This window comes from Erpetoichthys calabaricus, chromosome 12, assembly GCF_900747795.2.
Source record: "Erpetoichthys calabaricus chromosome 12, fErpCal1.3, whole genome shotgun sequence".
NCBI lineage: Eukaryota > Metazoa > Chordata > Cladistia > Polypteriformes > Polypteridae > Erpetoichthys > Erpetoichthys calabaricus.
Window position 1 is genome coordinate 39,140,288 of NC_041405.2, and position 22,665 is coordinate 39,162,952.

Genomic DNA, 22,665 nt, shown 5'->3' on the forward strand with positions numbered 1-22,665 from the left:
GGCTTTTTAAAAGATTTCTTAACCATGCATAAAGAACATTAATATAATATAACAACATTTCAGTAACACTTTATTTGAAGGGAGTCTACAAATGGAATGACATTTATGAAGCAATAATTGATTAGTAATGAATAGTTAACAAATGTTAAGTATTTAAAAAAAAAAAAAACAACAACTTTTCACAGCACTGCACACATTTGAAATTTACTGTAATATAACTAACATATTGCCACATTAGAGTCCACACATATTATGGGGGCCCCTTGTTTTAATACAATGTAATGGCATCTACTTTACAAAACGTCTATATTATCTTGCAAATTATATTATCATAAAATAATCAAATTTGGCTTCTTAAATAATATGTTATTCACTAACCTATTTGTATGTTATGAATCTGCATGTAGGCACCCTTCATGTTAGCCCTATTGGACATTTAAAATAATCTTGAATTCATCAAAATTAAAGATACATCAATAAAATGTATGTCTTCTGTAATTTTACAAGTTACACATCTTCAGTTGCGTTAATCAGTCTGGATAATTTGTCCTCACAGTTTCTCCACTAACAAAAAGGAAGCATTTTAAAACAAGTATCTAGAGCTGATGCTTGTTGATAGCGGCATTAGATGAATTTAGCATAACAGACAAAGAAGCAGCCATAGTGACTGAGAATGCCACTAATATGATCTGTGCGGTACAACTTATGGAGCTTGTTCAAGTTGGCTGCTTTGCACACACGTTTACTTTGGTATTGCAGGCTGCTCTGAAAATTCCAACAATTGTGTGCTTAGTTGGTTGGATGAGACATGTTCCACACATTTTCCACCGTAGCAGTACAGCTAACCAAATGCTTAAAGAGAAGCAACGTCTATTGGATTTGCCAACCCACAAACTTGTGATTGATGCAATCACTCGATGGAATGATGTACTGGAGATTCTAGAAAGGTTTTTGGAACAACAGCCAGCCATTTGATAGATAGATAGATAGATAGATAGATAGATAGATAGATAGATAGATAGATAGATAGATAGATAGATAGATAGATAGATAGATAGATAGATAGATGTACACAAACACATACAGTTTTGTTATGTTACAATATTTGTTGTTATGTTTGGCTGTGCAGTATCCACTTGAAGTTCATATTTAAAGAAACTGTTTGTCTGCACATAAATATGAAGGTATTATTTAAAATAAATATACCGTATAACTGACCAGGTAGACTGATACATGGTTATGGTATATTAGCATATGGTATATTATTAGATTAGGGAAATGCTGATTGTCCAGTGAGTAGATGGTGTTTTTTGCTGACTGGAGTTGTTTTTCTCTTCTCTTCTTTGTTGCTTGCACATCTTTTAGGCTAATATAAAGTAGTTTAATCCCTGCAGATTGAGGCCAAACCGAGGTCTGTGTAGTACACAGATAATTCCATTCAACTCTATCAAAAGCTTTTCCAGCAACCAAAGATAGTAAGACGTCTGGTAATAATTGCAATAAATCCAATTTAGCTTGTAATAATATCAATTTTGTCTTCTGATATTACTGAGTGAAGCACTTTCTTAATCCCTCCAGCTAAGACTTCATTAGTACCTTAACATCATTATTTAGGAGTGATTGTTTTGCTTGGGAAAAAGTTACTGATGATTGGTGGAAAATTTGGGGTAGAATGTTTTTTTCTTCAGCTCTAATTAACATTGTTAACAATAATTGAAATAATATAGTTGAAAATTAGTTATTCTGCACCTAGAATAATACACTGTAATATTTGTATTTTATCAAAAAAAAACTCCTTAGCTTGTGTCTTATCTTCTTACCTCTTTATGTTCTTTTCATTTTATGTCCAGTTGCATTTGTACTTTCCATTATTGCAGTACAAACATTATGCTTATGCATATTTGTTGAGCTAGGATTGTATTAGCCTTCTTTCCATGTTCATAATAATGATGTTGTAATTTAAAAATAAGTTGTTCTGTTTCCTTTGCTGTCAAGAGACTAAATTCTCATTGTAGAGCCAGTATTCTCTTTAAGAAAACCTCACTGGGAGAACTGGCATTTGATCTATTCCGTAAATCTCTGTAATTACTCTTGATGCCTTCCTGGTGTCTAGTTTGTTTAATGAGAGAGATATAAAATAACTTGTCCCCTTATTCCTGTGGAAACCTCTTATGATGTATTGGTATCATAAGAAATAATCAATTTGTTTAGAGATGAATTCTGTAATCTACAATTAGTCTCAAACGTTTTAGGAGAATTTGTAAAATTTCTGGATTCAAAATTAATTTGCATAAAAGTGTGCTTCTCCCAGTAAATTATCTAGCACATCATACCAGATTAGATAGTTATTTATTCATAATATCAAAACAGTTTAAATATCTTGTGATAACCCTCACGAGTAAATATAAAGATCTTCTTCTATCTAATTTTGGAAGTACTATGGAAAAAAATAAATAAAATGTTAACAGATGGTCCGTACTACACTCCATCTCAATTTAGTAGGGAAAATGAATACTGTTAAAATGAACATCATCCCTAAGCTGCCATATTTGATGCAGAGTATCCCTATATGCTTGTACATAAACACATTATTCTTTAAGAAAATAGACTAAATTATTCTTAAAAAAAATAGACTAAATCATAAAATCACTCATCTTAAGTTCCAATGGCCATGCATCCAAAAGGAGACTCTGCAAAGATCTAAAACAGAAGGTGGCAAGGCACTTCATAACTTTCAGTTTTACTATTGGGAGGCAACATACTCACAATAAATTCACAAATTCACACTGAACTGACTTGTAGTGGAAAACAAAACTCACTCTAAATCATTATATCCCCTACTCTGTGCTATAATCAATACTAACTACCATCAGAAATTCAGTAGACCACCAACTACTTAAAATATGGAAACAATGTAGGACACATTTCAGGGCAGAACAGCTCTTTTACGTGATAATCACCTTTTTCAAGATAGATTTCTAAGTATTTAACATATGTAAAATGCTAAGACACTTGGAGTTCTTTATATAGACAATATATTTGCATCTTTTGAACAATTACACTCCAAATGTAACTTTCCAGCAACACACTTTTCTCCTGTATACTAATTACAAAAACCTTGTTAAAATAAACTTGCTCGACCTTCCACATCCATCCATCCATCCATTTTCCAACCCACTGAATCTGAACACAGGGTCACGGGGGTCTGCTGGAGCCAATCCCAGCCAACACAGGGCGCAAGACAGGGAACCAATCCCGGGCAGGGCGCCAACCCACTGCAGACCTTCCACATCCCACACCTTAATCTATGCCAGATATACATGTTCCTCTTGATGATGATTCACAAAACATTTTAAAAGTATATAAAAATATTTCAAAGAACCTACCTTTCAAAGATCCCAGGGAATGGTAGGAGAAAATCTTTCAGATTAGCATCTCAGAAAAGGAGTGAAACTCAGCCATACATTGAATATGCTGTAGTTTTGTATGCATCACACATTCCATAATTCAACTAATAATCTTTTATCAATCACATTTATCTTGAAAATCATGCAAGTGTTTCCATCAATGTCTACGCCTTTGGAAATGTACTAAATTATCATAATTTAGAACAAAAATCTTTACATGCTTTTCAGATAGTCTTGATGTCAAAACTACTCCTAATCTATTAACAGCAATAATTTGTGTCCTCTCAGAATGCATTAAAGTGCATAGGGATAAATTGATTGTTAGGCTCTACCACACTACCAGCTTGCAGATTTATCACGCTCAATTTAAACAATCCCTCCCTACCGTCTCCTTCAGTGAGAAAGTTTCATTCTATTTTATCTCAAGTCAGAAAAAAATCAAATTATCTTTTGGAGGACATGTCCACACTTTTTAAAAACATGGTAGGATTCATTAATATTATTTGAGAATACGGTATACATACTGAGCCTGTGATTGACTATTATGTTATTCATTTTTCTATCATACTTAAAAAGTTAGATTTTTTTGTCCATGTCTTTCTGATGATGTGCACCTCTAAGTTGGTATAGGAAGAGACCCCAGATCAGATATGTGGGAGCAAGGAAAAGGGTGAACACTGTCTGAGGGCATCAACCCCAGAATTGGAAGTGTCATACTGTTTCCAGGATCTTGCGGAGTTGGACTGTGACTCTGGAAATAAAAGGTAGTGGGCAGGTATGAGAAGTCCTAACTTTCCTCCTCAAAACCAGTCCCCAAACTCTGAGAATTTGTGATGGTGGGAAACTCAGTCATAAGGGATACTGAAATGCAGCTGTTTTGTCTTGGTAGAGTTCTATATTACTCTGCTTTCCCCTTTTGTATTATTAATGCGTAGTCTTTGTCAGAATGCCTCAAATGTCACAGACTTACCTCTGTTTATAAGGTATTGTAGTATACAACTTCTTCTCACCTTCCCTTCTACATTTATAATCTCAGGCAATTGCGTATAGTAAAATACAAGCAGGAGTTAAATTATACTTTAAATAATGTATTATTGGTAATATTAATAAAATAATAACAATAAGCAAAGTACAAGTGAACACTGGAAACCATACAACCTGGTAAATGCTGATATGTAGTTTTAGGCAGCACATGAACTTGCAGTTACTTTAAATGTCTCTAGTTAAGTCATCATTTTTATGGCTTTCTTCAGAACAGGCCACATGCCTGTGTCAATATGGCTGCCGAGTTGTGCTCCTCATGATAATGGTGTGACAGAGAGATGCTTCTTCATGGCGATGGTGTAAGAAAATAGGGAGGGGTAAAGTAAGCAAATTTATAGATTCTCTGTCCAAACCCTAAATCCAATAGGAATAGACAACTTTAGACCAACAGAATTCTGGTGTGACACAATGGTTTCACATCTGCTCCCAATACCATTTGTTAAGCTGATGCTTGCCAGCTTGGTAATTTGGCTTTCCTGAGGGGGTTGATTGAGAGAGTCCTGCATAGAATCACTTGCCAAACTGGTTTTAGACACTTCCCCTGACCCCTGTCATAAAATTACAAACACTCAGTCCTAAAGAATGGCATTAAAACATTGCTGTTCTTATCAATGATATAACACTAATGTCACATTGCTTTGTCTAAGTCATAAATAAAGACATACAAAATATTCATCAACTTATATAGAAAATTTCACACCACAACAGCAGGATTTTCTCCAGAGACAGAGACTCTTATACAGTGTATTGTCTTTCGGGAGCACAGGTGGGAGAACTTCCTGGAAAGGTGGATAATCTCTTGGCTGGAGTGGACGTGGATCAAGCAGTCATTGTCCATGTTGGAACAAATGGCATATGTAAGGGTAGGCTGTCAGCTTTGCAATCTAGATTTAAAGATTTAGGTACCAAGCTGTGGAGCAGGACTGATGAGACAGTGTTCTTCAAAGTTCTACCTGTGCCATACATCAGTCCAGGAAAGACTGAGAAGATTACAGGGCTTAACATGTGGCTCATATCTTGGTGTAAAATAGAAGGGTATAGGTTTATGGAGCATTGGGACTCCATATGGAACAGATGGGATTTGTTCCTCCATGACAAGTTACATTTAAACTAGAAGAGCACCAATGTGTTTGGGTAGGTTAGCTGAGGATTGTTTAAACTGCAGAATGGGAGGCTGGAAGTTTTGAACAGGCCAGGTTATGAACTGTGCATGAAGGAATGATCAGTAGTGTAATATCAAATACGCACAGCAATTAAAATTTTAGCCCAAAGTTAAAGTGCAGAAGTAAAAAATGAAACAAGTGAATTAGAATTGTATGTAGCTGAACATAATTATGATATTATAGCAATGACAGAAAGATGGCTAAATAACAAAGATAAGGATGAGTATAACATAGATGGTTACAAAGTGTTAGGAAGGATAGACAAAAAAGAAAAAGAAGATTGTTTCTGTTTATGTAAAACTGAATTTAAATGTATATCTTCTTCAGTTTGATGATGAGCAACTTCTTGGTGGTTTCAGATTCAGCTGGAAACCATTAGGGATAGAGGCCTTAATTTAGGAGTGTGTTACAGAATCCTCCAATGCAGAGAGCAATTTTAATGTGCGTCCTTTAATTAATTTTAAGAAGGCAAGTTTAGAGGGGGATTTTATGGTTTTGGGGATCATTAATTACCTAAATATTAACTGGCCTAACACTGCAAACAGAAAAGTGCAGGAGTTTTTAGATGTAATGCAGTCAGTTTTTTAACACAGTATGTTTAAAGGATCAACATGGGGGGAAGATTGTGAGAGAATATTTTAGAGACAACAATAGTTAAGTATTTTGGTTTGCAGTGCATATTGAAATATATAAACATTTGTTTCAAAAATGTCATAAAGAGACTGCTGAAATTGTCGGGTAAACTAGCAAAATGTTCTAGGGGATGGTTAAAAAAATTGGCTGATGTAATTTTCTTTCATGCACCTAGTAAGACTTGCTTATCGCTGCGTATACCATTTTCATCACAGAATAAGAGCTTTAAGTGATATTAAAGAGCTTTAAGTGATATTGAAGAACAAGGATATAATGGATAAATACTTTTATTTTAGGCTGGTTGTGCTCTTTGCTAAAGCACCTCATGTATTTTAACCAGTCAGAATATGATATGTAAGAATTAATTCAGCAATGTTATGCAAATGTAGTTGTCTATAAATATAACCCTCTACCTCTATTTTTGATCATTCTGATTCTGTAACAGACTGCTGTGATGGATGCTCCCTCTTCAGCATGTTGCTGGAAGGATGAATAAATGATGCAGATGGACAAGGTTTATCCAGCCTGATTACTGACTCAAAATGGTTTTATCAAACTTATCCTAGTAGAGGATACGATTCTTTCTTTAATTAACATGTTCCATTTCTACCACAGGCCTGTCTATATTTAGCATTTTGTATTAACTAGAACAGATTCATGGCCTAGAAGTGATTAAACAATAAGAGTAAAGTGACTATGATATTATACAATTCTCAGAGTTTGTTCAACACACAGATTCAAAGAACAAAACTGTTAAGTTTAACTTTGGTAGGGCAAATTTTGAACAGATGTGGCAAAGTCTTCAAGGGATACACTGAGATAAACTTTTAAGTGTAGAAACAATTAAGAAACAGTGGAACAGGTTAAAAAACATTTTACATTCCAAAATCTAGAATTAGTAGGAAAAAAATGAAACAGAAACAACTATATAAGGCATATAAGACTAATAACTCAAATGCTACATAAAGGGTGTATAAGATAATGAGGACAACTACCATGTTAAGAAGGATATTGGAGAAGCTAACAGACAATTACAGAGAAAATCTTCGGAGATAAGGTGAAAGGTGACCTAAAAGATTCCTTCAGTATTTTAGTACCAAACGAACAGTTAAGGAAGAGGTGAAATGTATCAGTATAAGTAATGGGGAATTAAAAAAATGTATAACTTGTCAAAAGAAACAGAAATTACTAAGTGGGTATACAGTTATTTGGAAAATGTTGAGAGAGAATTGCTCCTTGGATTAAACAGGCTGAAATCTAATAAATCACTAGAACCTAATAATATTTACGGTATCTCAAGTGCTTAAGGATGCTATTGAGTGCATATATAAGCCCTTGAAACATATTTTTAAAAGTCACTGCAAGCAATGGAATTCCTAAGGACTGCAAATTAGCAAATATTGTTCCATTATATAAAAAGGTTGATGAGGTAGATCCAAATAACTGTAGGCCAGTAAGCTTAATGTGCATCACAGGTAAATTAATTGAAGTAAATATTAAGGAAGATATTGAGCAGCACATGGCAGTTTTAGGGAACAGTCAACATGGGTTCAGACGGGGAAGGTTATGTTTAACTAATATGCTGGAATTCTATAACAAAGCAGCAAAAGCACATGATCAGAATGGAGCATGTGCTATTACTTATCTTGATTTTCAGAAAGCATTTGATAGGGTCCCACTTGAGAGATTGGGAATTAGACTAAAAGAAGTGGGAGTTTAGAGTATAGTGTGTAGATGGGTACAACCTAAACAAGGGAAGAAGAGTGTTATGGTACAAAGAACATTATAAGAATTGTATGAGGTTAAGAGTGGCGTCTCTCAAAGTTCAGTCCTAGGGATGTTTTTTTATTATTTTTATTATGCATAAATGATCTGGAGAAGAATATAAACAATATACTGTTTAAGTTTACACACAAGCAAGTTACATGAACAAGCAGATAATGTAGAACCCTTTCAATCATTGCAGAGGGACTTGGACAGCATACAGGCTTGGCCAGTTTTGTGTCAGATGAAATTTAATGTAACTAAATGTAAAATATTACAAGTAGGAAGTAAAAATGTTAGATTTGAATACAGAGTGGAAGGCCACAAATTTGAAAGTCTGCTAATGAGAAGGACTTAGGGATTATGAATTAGTGGACTCATCACTATCATCTCCCAGTGTTCAGAAACCATTCTGAAGGCTATTAGAATGTTAGATTACACAGCACAATGTGTAGAGTACAAATCAAGTCAAAGGATGTTATGCTTAAACTTTCTAACACAGTAAGGTGGCCTCACCTGAAGTACTGTGTGAAGTTTTAGTCTCTGGGCTACAAAAAAAAGATATTGCAGTGCTAGAAAAAGTCCAGAGAAGAAGTGATTCCTGGACTTTAGGGTATGAGTTATGAGGAAACAATAAAGGAGCCGAACCTCCTCAGTTTATGCAAATGAAGACTAACAGGTTAAAATGTTTTATTATGAAAAAAAGTAAGTATAGTGCATCCAGGATGTTAATTTACTTTAAAAAGAAATCAACAGGAGCAACAGGACACAGCTGGAAAATATTTGAGGGTAAATACTGTACAAACTTTAGGAAGTATCTTTTCATACAGAAAACTAGAGACACGTGGACAAATTACCAATTAGTGTTAAGGGTTAGTAAACTCTAGGGAAATTCAAAGCCTTACTTAATATTATTTTAGAGGAACTAAGTAGATAGGATTGGCAAAGTTTGTTGGGCTGATGACCTGTTATCATCAAAAGTTCTAATGTTTATTTTTTACTATTATATGATAACATGGAAAACAAATGTTCTAGCAACTATAGAGCATATTCTCAAGCCTCAAGCAGCAACACTTTACTGAATAATTGGAAATTATGAAGTGCAGAATGTTACACTTCCAGACTATGTAAATCCAGCATCTAAAGTAAAATGCCTCCCTGGTGCCAAGTCCTGATAATGTTCTTTGACTTTTTCAGTGCTTTTAACATCATCGACTGGGGGAAATACTCAAGGCTTTGAATCATAATACTCCCACAATCTCCTGGATCATGGACTGCCTGACCAACAGACAGCATTGTGTGAGGTCTAGGAACTGTGTGTCAGAAATAGTGGTGTGTAGTTGTGGAGCACCTCAGCAAACTGTCCTCCTTCCACATTACCCTCTACACAACAACAGACTTCCAGCACTTGCCATTTTCAGATGACTCATCCATCATATGCTGCATTAATAATGGAGACAAGTCAGAGTATAGAAAGGTTGTGGAGGACTTTGTCTTGTGGTGTAGGGACAACAACCTGCAACTCAACATCAGCAAGACAAAAGAGCTGGTGGTGGACTTCCATCATTCCAAGAAGCCTCTGAAACCATTTACCATTCTGGGGGAAGAGCTACAAGTATCCGGGAGTTCACATTGACAACAAAATGGACTGGTCTGACAACACAGTGACACTGTACAAGAAGGGCCAGAGCAGAATGTACTCACTAAGGAGACTCAGGTCTTTTGATGTGTGCAGCAAGCTGCTGGAAATGTTCTACCAGTCAACAGTTGCCAATGTGGTGTTCTACACTGCTGTCTCCTGGGGAAGCAACCTGAGTTTAAAAGAGGCACAATACCTGAACAAACTTATCAGGAAAGTCTGCTCCATCACACAGTGAACTCTGGACACACTGGAACCTGTTGTGGAGAAGAGGATCATGACAAAATTGGATGCCATCATGAAAAATCCCCTCTATCCCCTCTAGAAGGCACTCCCCTGGAGCACTTTTAACCACAGCCTCATTCCAGCATGGTGTACTAAGAAGCGCCTCCAGGTGTCTTTTCTGCCCACTGCTATCAGGCAATTCAATGCTTCCACCCAATGTACTTGTTAAGTTTACTTTTATTTTTTATTTACTTATTGATTGCTTGGCGGTATTATCTGTTCTGTGATTCTGTACCTTGTTTTTTTATGTTTCTGCTGCTATATGTGTCACCATTTCCCCATGGGATTAATAAAGTTTATCTAATCTAATCTAAGATTTCCAACAATGAGCCTAAATTAGACGTCCTGTCTAGTAATGTCCGACTTATTATTAAATATAGGCACCAGCAATTTGAAATATTAAAGAAGACCTTCATGTCCTGAAGTTAAACTCATGAAAGGTAAAAGGAAATGTTATGTGTGTCTGCCCCCTTACTAAGATCATATAGAGGGGGTGTGGCCCACTGCAGATTGCACTACCTTCACTCTTATTTAGAGACCTGATGTGCAAATACAAATATAGTCTTTGTTAATAATTGGGATAAGTTTTGGTAAAGGCCTGGGGTCTCATACTAAAACTTGCTTATGCTCAGAAATGTGCATAAGCCATTTCTTATGCAAAAATCTGCATTTATAAAACACAAACTTAGCTTAAAATTATGGCATGTTTCAACCATCAATAAGATCTACTCAGACATTTGACATTTAGGTAACACTTACTGATGTTTAGGGTCAGCCGAGCCTGCTGAAGCCGATGGAAGATCTCATTTAGGTCCTGGAGGTGTTGCTCTATTGACGGGGAGAAGACAATGATATCGTCAATATAAACGAAACAGTTCTTCCCAATCAGCCCCCTCAGTACTTGTTCCATTAGGCGTTGAAAACATGCCCCCGCATTCTTCAGGCCGAAAGGCATTACTCGGAACTGGAATAAGCCATCAGGAGTGATCACTGCAGTCTTGGCCACACTGTCTTCTCCCATGCAAACCTGCCAATAGCCTGATTGTAAATCCAGAGTGCTAAAAACCACAGCGCCTTATAAGGACTCTAAAATTTCATGCACCAGGGGCATAGGACAGGCGTCACTGGTGGTTTTGGCATTTAGCCAATGGTAATCCACACAAAAGCTAAAAGTTCCATTGGGCTTACACAACAAAATCACCAGGAATGCCCAGGCTGAGGCAGAGGTTTCAAGAATACCTTCCAGCAGCATACGATCAACCCACTCTTTGATAACCTTTCTCTTCATAGGAGAGACCCTGTAAGCTCTTTGATGGACAGGGACTTCATCGATGGTGTATATATGATGATGAATAACCTCCATATGCCCAAGTTTGGCCATCTCCTCAGAATAGGTTGCACCTCGCAGGGCTGAGAACAAATGCTGTCCTCCACAGGGCTGATATCTTTCACTGGTACTGCCAAATAGTAATTTACTTTTGGCCACTGTAATTCATCACACCCTCTTACCTCAAAACTGAACACCCCACCCCCATGCATTACATATTCATGAGTCCTTGGGTTCAAAATAATGACAGCTGCCATGATGGAATCCAGCCCTAGGAACAGTGGCATAGACAGGAATTCATCCTCCAAGATATACACCTCGACTTCCCAAGATATATTTTGCAACCTAAATTGCATCAGAACCTTGCCGTTATCCCCATATCCTCGCCCGTCTGCCAAGAAGAACTTTACTGTGCCACCTCCCTTAAGCAGCTTGACAGGCAACTTTATTTTTTTCCCACAAGCTGCAATTAATTAAGGTAAAGATGCTCCCTGTATCAATGACAGCATCCCTAATGATGCCCCGAACACTCACTGGTACCGCTAGTAAGGGCAACTGTGCACGTAACATGGTGAGCTCAGCCCCAGCTGACCGATCCCTGCCCTTCTGATATTTGGCCTTGGGCGTATCTCTGCTAGAGGTTCCTCCGGGTGGATCTTTTTTACCCCTCACAACAGCCCAATCCTTCTCGATCAAAGATCCGATTTTTACCAAGAACTGCACTGAATTCACCGTGCCCCTAAGTGCTACAGCAAGCCGTGGGTTACAAGCACCAAGAATGCGTCTAACGATGTGTTCTTCTGACATATGGGGGTTCCACGTTTGACACAGCGCACGGTATTCATAAACAAAGTCTCTGAATGGTTGTGAGGGACCCTGTCCAGCAGCCAGCAGCTGTTCTTCGACTTCAGTTTGGTAGTCAGCCGGTAAAAAGGCTTCCAAAAAAAGCCGTATGGAAAGATGCCCAGTTCTTAATATTATTCTTTTCTGCCTGCCACCAGTAGCATGCTGGTCCCTGCAGAGACGTACTCAAGAAGCCCATCAATTCAGCTAGCGTTAATGGGTGTAGTTCTAAAAACGCGTCTGCCTGTTCAATAAATTGAAGTACCTCTGCCGATTTACAGGGAGTTTCTAGTTTTGGAAACTCCAGCCGCACAGCAGCTGCAGCAGTAGAGGAGTAGGACAGCCGTGTTTCAACCAATGGCGTCGATCGGTGCAGAGTTTGAAAGTATGTAGCAATACTCCTCCTGATCGCGTCCTGTATTTCTACCTACCATTGCTGATCGCGCCTCAGTAAGCAGTCTACCAGCTTCTGTTCCAGACTTCTTAGACGTACACGCACCCACTCACGCAAATTGGCCACCGCTGAATCCACATATCCATGCAGAGCTTCTTCCCGAGCTACCGTACCCTCAGCCATTCCCGCTGCACCTGCACCTCTGCCCATGGCAGCTGCAAGTTCAGTGAGGCATCCATAGATCCCTGATCCTGGCTTTTGCTCCTGGGAGTCGAAATATATAAAGTATCTAGCAGGCTCGCTGCCTCATCCACGTCTTCTTGTGCTCTGACTGTAACGTGGCGACTGGGCAATTCACCTCGCGTTGCACAAGAGTTGGCAAACCGGTGCACAAGGCTTTCTATCGACATTTCTGTCTGTACTTGTGAGTGGCAAAATGAAATAAAGTGGATGAAAATCAGTCAACCGGCTCCCCATACGTGCCACCAATAATCTGTACCGCTATCAGAACCGGCATGATTATAATATGCGCTGCCCCCCTAAAGTGGCAGCAAAGGAAAAAGAAAAAAAATAATCCGGGCTACGAGTGACCAACACTACTTTCCTACTACACCCCCCAAGTATAGAGACACACCAGTGAAAGCAGGGATAAATAAAAAATGATATTAATCCGCACACAGTAAAAAATGTCAGTAAATTTAATGGTAAAAATACTGTAAATGGTGAAAGTAAAAGACCTTTTCTGAAAAAAAGGAAAGTTACCTTATGTTCTACAGAATATACCTGTATATCTTAAACAATACATTTCATTATTTTTTACAGCCAAGTTCTGTAAAATCGATACTTTTCTATCTTAAAAATATGCTAAATACCGTTTATTGATGCATTACAGTTACACTTAAAAAATCTGTTAATTTTACAGTGTAAAACTGTTAAATAGCGAAGGTAAACAACCGTAAAATGTAAAACGGTAAATCGCTGTTTCAGTAAAACCAGTTACGATATTTACATAAGGACACGCCCCTTTTACCATATTGTTCCTGGTGAACCGCATACCTTTGAATAGTAGGGAAAAAAACAAACTAAATTAGCAGACTTATTTTTCCCTGCGTGCTGAAGGTTTTTTGAGGTTATGGAAGCTGATTTATGGTGGGTTGTATTCGATAAGTAGGACACCATACACCACAAAAGCAAACTTTACTTCCCCACCAGACAACGTGCCATAACTTCCTTAAACATTGAATTGTTTTCAATGTGTATAATTAAATGGTACGTGTAAGGTGTAGTAGGAATGGGGTAGTGTAAGACTGTATTAGACTGTAGCTGAATACAATTGTTTCTATTTGAATTAGTAGATAGTTATAGATTGTAATTGTACTAGATTGTGTTTTATATATATCACCCAAACATATATGTAAATAAAGTATACTTTTTCAAAAAAAAAAAACATGTTTGCTATTGAGTGTTGTTATTTTACTGATGTAAACTGTGTACTGGGGTTTGACTCTAACAATACATATTGTTTATTGATTGCCATATTTATTACACAACATGAATTTCTGGTTATGGTTAAACATTTCCTTCTGTTGGAATTTGTTGCAAAGAACAAATAGTTTTTACTATAAAATTGTACTATAGACCTAAAAATATTACCACCTTATTTATTACAGTAAAATTTTGGCAACCCAGCTGCCAGTATTTTACCGTAAATGTAACATTTTTTTTAGAGTGTACCGTAGACTAAATAATATTGTCACCTTCTTTTTTACGGTAAAATTCTGGCGACCCCAGCTGCCAGTATTTTACCGTTAATTTAACATTATTTTTTTACAGTACAATAAAGGCACCATGTAACCAGAAAGTGCTTTCATTCAAATAATTTGTAACTAATACATGATGGTCAAACTAATACTGTTGCGTGGCTCAACCCTAAATTCTTTAATTATATCAAATAGTAGTGAGGGAAGCAGACTTCAGCATCATGCTCTGTGTGATCCTTGGCTTCTTGGTGTATAAACCTAATTGTCAGGATTGCAATAAAGTTTAGTACATTTTACAGACAACTTCTATAATTTTTCTTTCAGATTATAGGTAGTACATCAATAGGGAGGAGGTATAATGAAAAGCACTCCTTCACAGATGACAGTGTTTGGACTTGTGGTGTGGCACACTGATGACGCTGCTATACAGCGCCATGTTTGTCTCATTATGACAGCTTATGTAGTACTATACAGCACGGTTCTGAAACATGGCTAGCTTTGAGACAGCAATACAATGGTAATTCAAGATGTCTGGATGCTGTGTATATGAATGTAAAGAGACTAATATTGCAACATTGACATTTAATTGGTAAAATTATTTTTTGTAAGTTCAATAAGAACGTTCTTAATATTTCGTAGTTCTGCACATATAGTCTGTGTCAATTCATAATGTGCACTGGCTTGGCAGCTTTGGCACTGCATAATGGCACATTGCTCTGGCCACTCAGCTGCTTCCACTCTTTTTTGAATTTTTTATTTATTTGTGATTTCCGCAAAAAGAATGTTATTTTGATTCTCTACTTCATCTGTAATGACCTCAAGTTCACATTCACTTAAGGTTCTGCCTTTTTTCTTCTGTTCTTCCAGGGTTGTATTAATTGTTTCAGGGCTGATGTCGACTGTTGATGGTAATCAACTGTAAACTGTGACAAACCAACCATTATGTTTTAGTTGGACTCTCGTTGCTAGAAGGAAAGTTAGATTCATTGGTTTGACCAAGTAGCAAGGCACAAACAACGGAAAAAATGGCACTGACATCTGGTGAGAGATCAAAGTGAATGCTTAAAGCAAAATACTCCTTGGATGTTTGCCTATTATCTCTGAACTGGACTATGACTTGTCAGATTTTCAGCCATCCATCCATTTTCCAACCCGCTGAATCCGAACACAGGGTCACGGGGGTCTGCTGGAGCCAATCCCAGCCAACACAGGGCACAAGGCAGGAACCAATCTCGGGCAGGGTGCCAACCCACCGCAGTTGTCAGATTTTAATACTATTAATTGAAAATGATTGTGAGGTTCCAGCTTCAGATGATTGGTCCCCAGCTAATCGTTGTACAGACAATGTTCGCCAGGGAGGACTGCCACTTAACAATGATAAGAAGTAGAAACCAGATTGCAATGCACTGTGACCGTGTCCCAGCTACACAAAGACAGCCTGGCCGCAAGCCTGACGCACATTTTTGGCAAACTGACAGCCACAGCATGCAGAAACAGACGTTTTATGTTGACTTCTGTGTGACACCATTGCTTGTCAGAAACTATGTTTTTTTGGAAAAAATATTCAGCCCTCAAAGAGTTAAAGAGTTCACTCAGGAACACTGACAAATGTATATGGTGATTATACTGTGAATATTCAAAAAAGGCATTGACCGGCATTGTTTTAAGTTGATTTGATATTTATAAAAAGAACTTGGCATGGTATGTGGCATAAGTAAAGTTTTATAAGTCTCTTTTTTTTTGGTGTATATTCTGCATAAGCAAAATTTTAGTATGGAATTCTAGCAAGGTTTAATGAGTTCCCTGGTCTTTTTAACAGTTTTCACCCTAACTGGAGGAAAGCTTTAATTCTATCCCAGAATATGACAAAAATTTCCTGGCTGACTAATTAGAGTGCCACTCAGACTGACTTTTAGGTCACATATCATTCTTCTGTAGTTGCTACTCAAAATCAATCTTGTTGGGTATCTTAAAAGCCGAGTCATACAACAAAATCATAATCAATTGATAACCAAACAACTGAAAGCATAATTACACCTAAAATTAAAATCTACAACACAAACACTCACTGCAGTTCAACAATATTGATGTCAGCTAGTTGCATAAAGCCATTAAAGTACAGTGCAGAGATTGCATGAACAAGACAACTATAAACAGGACAAATTAAGCAAAAATAAGAAGGATTGGGAGGTACGTTTGAGCAAAAAATTTGACATAAGGTTTAAAGAAAATCTAGCAGAAATGGGCAAAAGCATTGAGAAAAGTGAGCAAAAATGAGAATAAAATTAAAGTATTTGGGGCTCACCTAATAGAAGTAAAGCATACATACACAACACACACTGAGGACGTAGAACAAATGATGTTTGCTGGTGATAAAAAAATATCTGAGATTTAGTAAAATATGGGATAAAGAAAACGTGACATTTCACCTCAGAAAGAAGAAGGAGATCAAATTTGAAAACAGCCATATTCTGTATTCTGTATATTGCCAGAATTCTCTGCTTTAACACCTGCAAAATAGGCTACATTTTACAGCATTAGAGAGTGCAGCTGAAATCAAAGATAGTCTTCTGTTTCCAACTAGACTCAAAGTACTGGCTTATGGTCAACTTTTATATCATCTCCTCTCCAGAGAATGATGAACAACAGCTAAAAAGAATGATTCTGACAATCTTTAAAGCAAGAGGTGAGCATTTTAAAGGCAGGAATAAAATTGTGGAATGCAAAGAAGAATTTTAATAATTTTAGAAAGCTCAATTTTGTCTTTGTGCTTTAAGTTTTAATATAAAACATGTTTCCTGCAATTCCACTCCTGTTAACATTTTTTATCAATATTGATTTTCTTAAATCTTAATACTTTAGTAATATTTGAAATTTTTGCTCTCCTTTTACAACACTTTGATATAATAATAGTATATTATACTATTATAAAAATTATAAAAATTAAGGGAATACAGGGTGGCACAGGGAAACAGGAAATTTTGAAACTAGACGTTGCCGACTCTGGGGCGTCTGCTGTTGTTTGGGACCAATGTGACCTCATTTAGAACCGCTTGCCATTAGTATTAATGGAGCAATGGAGTGGTGCTCAACAAGTGTTCGCTGTGAAAGTCTTTTATAAGAATGGTGATAGCGTGACTGCTGAGCAAAGGGAATTTCGGTGTCATTACCAGTTAGGACATCATGATTGTGTTCCGTCTGCTCATGCAATTACAACATGTGTAATTTCAAAGAAACTGGTTCAGCTTTAAAAAAGAAGTCCCCAAGTGGAGCCACTTCACATTGTCACACACGTGCGAGTAGGGGGACGTTGTGTGGACCAAGTAAAGGTAATTCCACGGCAGGCCAGGGGGGGGCGGGGTGCACTAAACCTTATCCTGTTGTCTCTACAGACCAGCCACGGGAAAACCTATCTGAATCAAGAATGTCACTTCCGGTTCCGGCGCCTAGAAGGACGTCACTTCCGGTTCCGGCGCCTAGAAGGATGTCACTTCCGGTTCCGGTGCCTAGAAGGATGCCACTTCCGGTTCCCTACATCACTTCTGGTTACCCTACATCACTTCCTGTCTGACCACTTAAAACCGCCATCTTTTCCAACCTTGATCAGTTCTGTCTTGGACTCAGTGCAATCAACAACTTTGTTACATAAAAAAGAAAACCTTTGCAGCTAGGAACATTATACGGGTGGCTGCCCCAAACCTTTCTTTACGTGTGTCGAGTCTGTTCTTTTACAACATATTGCCTGACAATCGATGGCAGCTATTTGACGATTGTTTGGTAGGCACGTCATTTCATGCAACGGTGACATTCCAAGGCCTCTGAGATCCCCAGATCTCAGTGTTTGCGATTTTTTTCTGTAGGGACATCTTAAAAGTCAAGTGTACCACACACGTCCTGCAACCATTGCTGAACTAAAAAGGAGGATTGAAGAGGAAATCGCTGGCATTCCTCTTGACATGTTACATCGAGCAATGCAGAATTTCCACAACAGGCTGTCAGAATGTGTACGGAGAAATGGACAACACCTTCATGATTTTTTTTCAAAACACAGAATGAATATTGAATGAATACTGATTACCATCTTTAATTGCATATCATATACAATACATTTCATCATTAAATGTATTTTGTAATGTGTTTATTCGTGCATTGAACGTCAATTGAAAATTCTCCTTATCTTTCCTGACTGATTCTTCTCTAGTTTTGCATTTTGCTATTGTCCTTGTCACTCCTGGTAGCAAGAGCCAATTCTGGTTGCGCAGGTAGTCCACCTCCTCCAGGATGACACATCCTTAGGTGGAGTGGTGGCTCTGAGGCTAGGGATCTGCACTGGCAATCGGAAGGTTGCCGGTTCGAATCCTGTAAATGCCAATAGCCCTTAACCTGCAGTTGCTGAGTGCTTTGAGTAGTGAGAAAAGCGCTATATAACTGCAAAGAATTATTATTATTATTTTATCCCACAAGAAGGTTTGCTGTGTCTCCCAGCACAGTCTCAAGAGCATATAGGAGATACCAGGAGACAGGCTGGATTAGGACTGGATTAAAATTTTAATTTATAATAAAACTGAGATTGTGCAGGTACTTTAAAAATGAAGCAGTTACAATTAACACAAAATGTAATGAAAAAATATTTTACTAAGTTTGACGATGTATTATTTTTCACATAACTATGAGCCAGTTATAATAACCCAGCTGCGTATTGCTGCTTCTTCCCCTGACCTTACCACACAGTTTTCATTACAACGTAAGCCAGGGTATCACAATGTAAATACCTCTTCCTCTCTAACACAGTATATCCTGTCACCCTGGATGTAGGCTGTAGCTAACCTCCTATATGTCCATTGTTTCCTGTAATTTATTAAATATTAAACACAGTCAAGTTTTCAGGCAATTATAACACTGTTCTTTTGCAAACATGGCTGAAAAAACTGCTGTGAAAAATCATAGGTTTCATATTACCATTTAATTGACTTAATGTATCAAAACAATGAATCTTTGAATTTTTAGTGACAGTACCGAGCTCCCTGTAAAAGTCAGTATGTGTTGTATTTAAATGTAATTTTGCCCATTTGGTAATAACATATATGAGAAATCAAATTAAGCATTAAGTGCCTCAACAATAGCACTTTCTGTAGGTAAAATCACATCTTCAAAGTCACCTACCAGACCAAGCAAGTTAATAATTCTCATGATTTTAATTTCAACTATTACTAAACCCATAAAGTACCTTACACTGTATAATAAATAAATCTGCATTGGCATAAATGCTATTTGGTCCCAGGACAAAAGGTCAAACGGCAGACTTAGTGGTTATGGATGGAGACGTACCAAAATGTTCAGATGTGCTGTCATGTGGTGATGGAGAGCTGGACACACTGCTACTCTGGTGAGATGAGGCTTGGCTTGCAGGGCGTTGATTATCTTCCAAAGAAGGAGCTGGTGATGGGCTGTCCTGGACTCTTTCCTGTAGAAATGCAAAATTTTTCAACTGGATTACACATTCTTGAAAAGAAGTAGAGAGTCACCATCCCCTTTTTAAAGATTCACTTTCCCCAAAAGCAAAAAAAAAGGTTATTCCATTGAACATCCTAGTGATAAAGAAAACAAATTGTTTAAATAAAAAGTAGAATAACTGGGGTGGATAAGAGAATATTCCCCTCAAGTAATATTTGGTGGAAGCACCTTTTGCATGGCAACCATTCTGAAAATTTTAAATGGTTTTTCCTTTGATGCCCTGACTAGGCTTCTCAAGGACACTCACCTTCCTCTCCTTCAGCCATTATATGGTTACTTTGGCAATGTTGAGTTCCTGGCTGAGGGCTGTTGACTTTTTTCAAGAATTTGCCTTAATTTTGCTCCATCCATCTTCCCATTTTTCCTGCCTAATGTTCTAGTCAATGCTGTGTGGTGGATTGCCGGCTTCTTATTCCGGCCCTCACCCCCAGGCCGCAAGGAGGAGCTCTCCTAACAGCGTGGACGTGCCAGCAGGGCCTCATGGACTATGTAGTTTTTATACGCAGCCCTGCTGGATACCTTGGGGGCCACCAGGAGTCGCTGTAGGGGGACTCAGAGGCTCCTATATGCCCTATAACCCAGGAGTACGTCATGGTTACATGACGGGAAGAAACGACGTGCTCCCGGGGTGAAGAAAAGGACTGATTACCCTGACCCGGAAGGAATAAGGAACTGTGGACTGTTGGACAGGAACACCTCCGGGTCAGGGTGTATAAAAGGACTGTGGGAAAGCCCAGACGCTGAGCTGAGCTGGGAGGTAGGGTGGCAAGTGTCTGGGCAAGGAGGAGAGAGTATTATTGAGTAGTTTATTGTTAATTGTATGAATAGTGTGGAGTGGAGAGTGCTTTGTGCACTGTACAAGAGCAAAATAAAGAAGTCTTGTGCTTTTACATCGTGTTTGGAGTGGTACCTGAGGGTCCAAGAGGTGGATCAAGGGCTTATCCGCTACAGCTGAAAAGAAGCAATCCCATAAAATGATTCTGCCACCACCATGTTTTACTGCAGGAACTGTGTTCTGGTTTTCAGCAGATGGTGCAGTTCACATTTCAGTCTCATCTGACCAAAAGACTTGACACCACTTGAGTACAAATTCATTAAGATGTTTTTTAGGAAGATATAAATAAGACTTAATGTGGCTGTTTTTATTTATTTTTAAAGAAATATTTATTTGTTTGTTTGTTTGTTTTTTTCTTGCCATGCTCCCATACAGGCCACATAACATTTTTATATGAACGATATGCCTTTGCCATTAAAGCCTGTAGATCCTTCAAAATTGCCATCATCCTCTTCATTGACAAAGTGATCTTTTTTTCTTGATCAGACAACCTTGCTTGATCTAAACAAGGTCTGTGTGGTGAAATCTCAAGTGCAATGGAAAAACCTAGTAACTGCCATTTTTGAGTTTGAGTTTTTTTTAGTTTTTGGAGTTACTAGGTCTTTTCTAATGTTATAAGTTAGTGGTGTTGATGGTCAAAAATGTCTTAATTCCGGTCATAGCACGATGGAAGAAGCTGGTATGTACACAGTATTTTATGTACAGCAAATCCACTGACCAATGAGAAAACTTCGGGTTACGATTACGTGATTTAAATTCAGCGACTGCATGATTTAAATGGCAGGTGTTTTCATGAAAAAAACAATATTGTGTACGCGAAACTCAGGAAAAATTAAATCTAGTCATCGTTAATTATAGAGGTGACATGAGTTTTTCAATTTTCTGAAAACGTGAAAGATGCGACATACTTGGTTTTTCAATAGTTGGTAAGAAATACGTGTTCTACTTTTTAACAATGGTCTTGACTACAGGCTATGAGAAAAATAAGGCCTTTGAAATCTTTTTATGTCCATCTTCTGACTAACACCTTTCCACAATTTTATTTTGAAGTTCTTTTTTTTTTTCTTTTTCCTTTTCAAAAATTCTATCCACCCATGGTGGATGATTTGCTTTGGAATGTACTTCCTAGCAGTTGAATAGTGGAATCTTCCTGAAACATCTGTTTTTATTGTGAAGTAATGAAAATTAGATTAGTTTCCTTTATTGATATCTTCAACTTTATTGAATTTTTTGGTGCAGAAACATGTAGTAAGACAAAAAACACACACATTACTAAATACAGCAATTATAAACAAATCATCAGAAACCCAAATTAGAGGTCTCTAGGGTCATAAGTGGGTACAATATGGACAGAGAGAGAGAGGTAAGAGATTATAGGTAACAAGTTCATTGTCTTGCGGTTTACTCCTCAAATATCCATCCCCATATCTGAGTATACGAGAAAGTCTAGGGGAGACCACTCCCGATTTTTATATAAAAAAAGAAAAAACTTGAATCAGTTGTTGATATTAGCTACAATGGCATCATATTTGTCTTGAAGATGCAAATTTAAGCCAATGCTTCTGGCTATAGAGTCAGCAATAATTGACGAGTATGAAAATGTGTGCTTACAAAGACAGAATGTCACACAATGCAATACAGCAGTGGCAGATAACAACTGCTTAGGAGCAGTATAGTAAACAATGTACAGAAATTGACACACCTTACAGAGGAGTATAGGTTGTTTGGTCCACTGGATAATGCACCTGTATTTCCTTTTGTAAATTATTTGGGATGAAAAAAACTACTGTTAGCCTCATATGCCTTTAACAAAAAAGGTTGAAAAGATTGTATGAAATGCCGAACACACAGTTAGCCCAAGCTCACTAGCAGTGCATCTTAAGTCAGCAACATGTTGATGGACCATTGCCCCGTCATTTCAGTCAAAGCATACAATACAAAAAAGTAGTTACTGAAAACTATATACTTTCCATTGCTAAAGAAGATAATTGTGAGAAGACCACAGAAGGGTTTGCTATTGTACGAAACACATCAAACTAGGCAGAGAGATATTTGTG

General features: G+C 37.6%; 1 protein-coding gene across 1 annotated transcript in view; it reads right to left on the bottom strand.

Moving 5' to 3' along the window:
* Nucleotides 1-22,665, bottom strand: part of LOC114662095 (dachshund homolog 2-like) — an 819,124-nt gene that overhangs the window by 150,606 nt on the left and 645,853 nt on the right. The window contains 1 exon segment of the mRNA XM_051934388.1: nucleotides 19,588-19,723. Coding sequence (XP_051790348.1) covers nucleotides 19,588-19,723 — 136 coding nt within the window.